This window comes from Aulostomus chinensis, chromosome 3 (genome assembly GCF_037954235.1).
Source record: "Aulostomus chinensis isolate RoL2024-O1b breed Wild chromosome 3, RoL_Achi_v1.0, whole genome shotgun sequence".
In the NCBI taxonomy this organism is placed as follows: Eukaryota; Metazoa; Chordata; class Actinopteri; order Syngnathiformes; family Aulostomidae; genus Aulostomus; species Aulostomus chinensis.
Genome location: NC_141322.1, coordinates 26,022,269 through 26,025,713, shown reverse-complemented (window position 1 = coordinate 26,025,713; position 3,445 = coordinate 26,022,269). Strand labels below are relative to the sequence as shown.

Here is a 3,445-nt window from a genome sequence, read left to right as displayed (position 1 = left end):
AATCAATAAATTAATAAATGGTGTGTTTAATATGGACTTATACAAAACTGTCATCAGAGAGAGTTTTTCTTCTTCTTTCTCTCTTCAAGGACAAAAAGGTGATAAATAATGTATGTGTGTGTGTGTGTGTGTGTGTGTGGGGGGGGGGGGGGTCCTTTGGTAAAATGCAACATAATGGCTGGAAACATTACAAGGGGGGGGGGGGTGTTACCCAGGAAACCACCGTCACCATGGAGACTGCATCAAGGCAGGTGCAGCAGCAGGAGGCGGGACGTGGCGCACGTTCTCCTTTCTTTCATCCACGCTGTTTTCATCCGCTGAACACACGAACTCAAACACGGAGCGCGTCACACTTTCACGGTCCCCCCGCTGCAAAACGTGCCATCAAATGAGAGAGACAACAACAACAACAAAGTACAGTGACAGTTTGAGTCTAGGTCACTTTCCTTTTATTGGAGATAGATTATAATAGGCAACTCTGAATAAAAATACATTTTTTCTTACAAAAAACCCAAAACAAAACAAAGAGACTTCGACGTAAAAGTTATGATAAGCATTATTATAACCTGATTAATAATCTAAAAGTCCAACATATCCACAGGTTATGATATTAACCTACTGTAAACAAGCATTTGGCTAAATAAGTTACCAAGAGTCAGTTCATTACATTACTCAACAATAAACATGTTCTCTCCACGAAGCACAAGACCCCCCCATTTTTTTCTTTTTCTTTGTCTTTTTCTTTTTGACTGGCGTGAACGCAGATTGATGCTCGGCGTGAATCCCGATCATTAACACCAACAACTTCCGCATTAACATCAAGATATGTAGGCATCATGTGGCACTAAACACATCTGCTTCGACAATATATAGGATTTCTTCAAAGAAAAACAAAAAACAAAAACGAGACAATACGTTTGTAAAATTAATACTTTTAACGATGCAAATGATCTGAGTATTAATATTTATACGATTCCTACCTCCAAGAGAGGGGAAGGGGGGGGGCGGGGGGGTGATGATCATTTCTCACAATCTAAAAGGGATAAAATAGACATTTAAGCAGCGTTTATCCACAGATATGGACTGAGCTTATAAAGGTGATATCAGAGCTACTCTGTGTGCGCGTGTGTGTGTGTATGTTTGTGTGCGTGTGTGTGTGTGTGTTTGATTGATTCATCCACGTTCATTTACACGTCTGTGAAAATCTTTTTGATGTTCACGCAGTTCTGGTTGTTCTCGGTGGTGAAGTTGGGCCGTTTGAAGGCGCTGTTGATGCCCTCCTCTATCACCATGTACTCCGACTTGCTCAGGGACGAGGAGCTGCAGGACCCCCGCAGCTCCTCGGAGGGGAGGTGCTCGCAGCTGTCCCCGTGCGCGTACTGTGGGTGCTCCTCTCCGTCGGTCTCTCGGTGGTAAAAGTAGTTGAAATTGGACACAATCACAGGCACTGGTAAGGCAATGGTCAGCACGCCGGCTATGGCGCACAGAGACCCAACTATTTTCCCACCTATAGTCACCGGGTGCATGTCACCGTATCCCACCGTGGTCATCGTGACAACAGCCCACCAGAACGCGTCCGGGATGCTGGTGAAGCTGGAGGAGGGGTCGTCCGCTTCTGCGAAGTAAACCGCGCTGGAGAAGAGAATAACTCCAATGAAAAGGAAGAATATGAGCAAGCCGAGTTCTCTCATGCTGGCTTTGAGGGTCTGTCCTAAAATCTGAAGCCCCTTAGAGTGTCGTGACAGCTTAAAAATGCGGAAGACCCTCACTAGTCTGATCACCCGCAGGATGGCGAGGGACATCGCCTGCTGGCCGCCGTTGGTCTCGGTCTCCGCCAGCTCTGTGCCAAGGGTGATAAAGTAGGGGATTATGGCGACGATGTCTATGATATTCATGATGTTTTTGGAGAAGGAAGTTTTGCTGGGGCAGGCGAAAAACCTGACAAGCAACTCGAAAGAGAACCAGATGATACAGAGTGTCTCTATGACAAAGAAGGGGTCCGTGAACGGGTTTGGCGAGTGGGGACCCGTGCCGTTGACCGCGGGTGCCACCGTGGCTTGGTCCCTCTCATCCCGAAATTCCGGTAGAGTCTCCATACAGAAAATAACTATTGAAATCAAAATAACAAGTACCGAGACGATGGCGATCCCTCGGGCTGGACCGGAGCTCTCAGGGTACTCAAACAGAAGCCAAACCTGCTTTTGGAAATCGTTTTTGGGTAAAACACGCTCCTCTTCTTTTATAAAACCCTCATCCTCGCGGAATTTCTCCATTGCCTCCTCCCCGAGTTGGTAAAACCTAATTTCCTCGGAGAAAATATCAATGGGGACGTTAACAGGTCTCCGTATGCGCCCACCTGACTGGTAGTAGTACAGGATGGCATCAAAGCTCGGTCTGTTCCTGTCGAAGAAGTACTCGTTCCTCAGCGGGTCAAAGTAGCGCATCCTCTTCCCCGGGTCCCCCAGCAGTGTGTCTGGAAACTGGTTGAAAGTTTTAAGTTGCGTTTCGAAGCGTAAACCCGAAATGTTGATCACCACCCGCTCGCAGCATCCATGGCGGCCGCGCTCGTATCGATCCACCGACAGGTGAGGCGCCGAGAGCACGGCGGACTCCTCCAGCATGTTCTCCACCGTCATGACGCCCTTCTCCACCTCGGCATAACCCCGGCTGTCAGCGGCGATCATGCGCCTGTGCCTGGCGGACGAGGGCGATTGGATCACGCTGTAGGTCTGGTCATCCATACAGGTGGTTTCAGGTCTGGAGGGGCAAAGTGCGCCACGCCTCTCCCGAGCCAAAAAAGCCTACATCTTTGGAGAGCTGAGGTCGACGCCTGTCTCTCCCCAAACACTGACGCGCTCCTCTCTCCTCTGCCTCCTTCGGTTGTTTCGTCTACAAAACACGTCGACACCCGCCGACGGCGCGCATATGTCTGACATACGTCCACCACCCCCGCCCGATCGAAAATTAACTTGTCACTTCAAGCCCGAACACACGGATTCATTCAGATGAGATGAGGCAGCTCCACGCGACGAGCTCGACGCAAACCCTGAAGTTAGATTCTTTCCTTGCGAGCTCCAACAGCAACTTGTATGAACGCGGGAAGCAAAAAAAAAAAAGCGAAAAAAAAGCAGACGGTTGCTTTGTGGACTCGATGCGGCCGCGGTGAACATAAACAAAGACAACAACAACAACAACAACAACAACAACAACAGGAGAAAAGGGCATCCAGGAGGGCAAACACCCACCGCTAAACGTGGGAAGTTACCTCTGCAGCTCTTTCCTCACACGGATCAAATCATGTTGACAGCCGTTTCTTGACTTTATCAACAGAAAAAGTGACTTTATATAACTAGGCTTTTTTTTGTTTTTGTTTGTTTGTTTCTCGGGAGTGACAGCAGAGGGCTGCGCTGTGGGTGTCAGAAGAGTCCACAGACCAGGAGTAGGA

The 3,445-nt window shown here is 48.6% G+C and overlaps 1 protein-coding gene across 1 annotated transcript; it reads right to left on the bottom strand.

The window, feature by feature from the left end:
• Positions 1 to 477: 477 nt before the first annotated feature.
• Positions 478 to 3,192, bottom strand: LOC147268410 (potassium voltage-gated channel subfamily A member 3-like). Its single transcript, XM_086199958.1, has one exon. It carries the CDS (start codon positions 2,739 to 2,741, stop codon positions 1,188 to 1,190), a length of 1,554 nt encoding a protein of 517 aa, XP_086056084.1. The 5' UTR covers positions 2,742 to 3,192; the 3' UTR covers positions 478 to 1,187.
• Positions 3,193 to 3,445: the final 253 nt, after the last annotated feature.

What these genes read in the sequence shown, in the direction of transcription:
- LOC147268410 (XM_086199958.1), bottom strand. Translation starts at nt 2,741, where the DNA reads ATGGATGACCAGACCTACAGCGTGATCCAATCGCCCTCGTCCGCCAGG.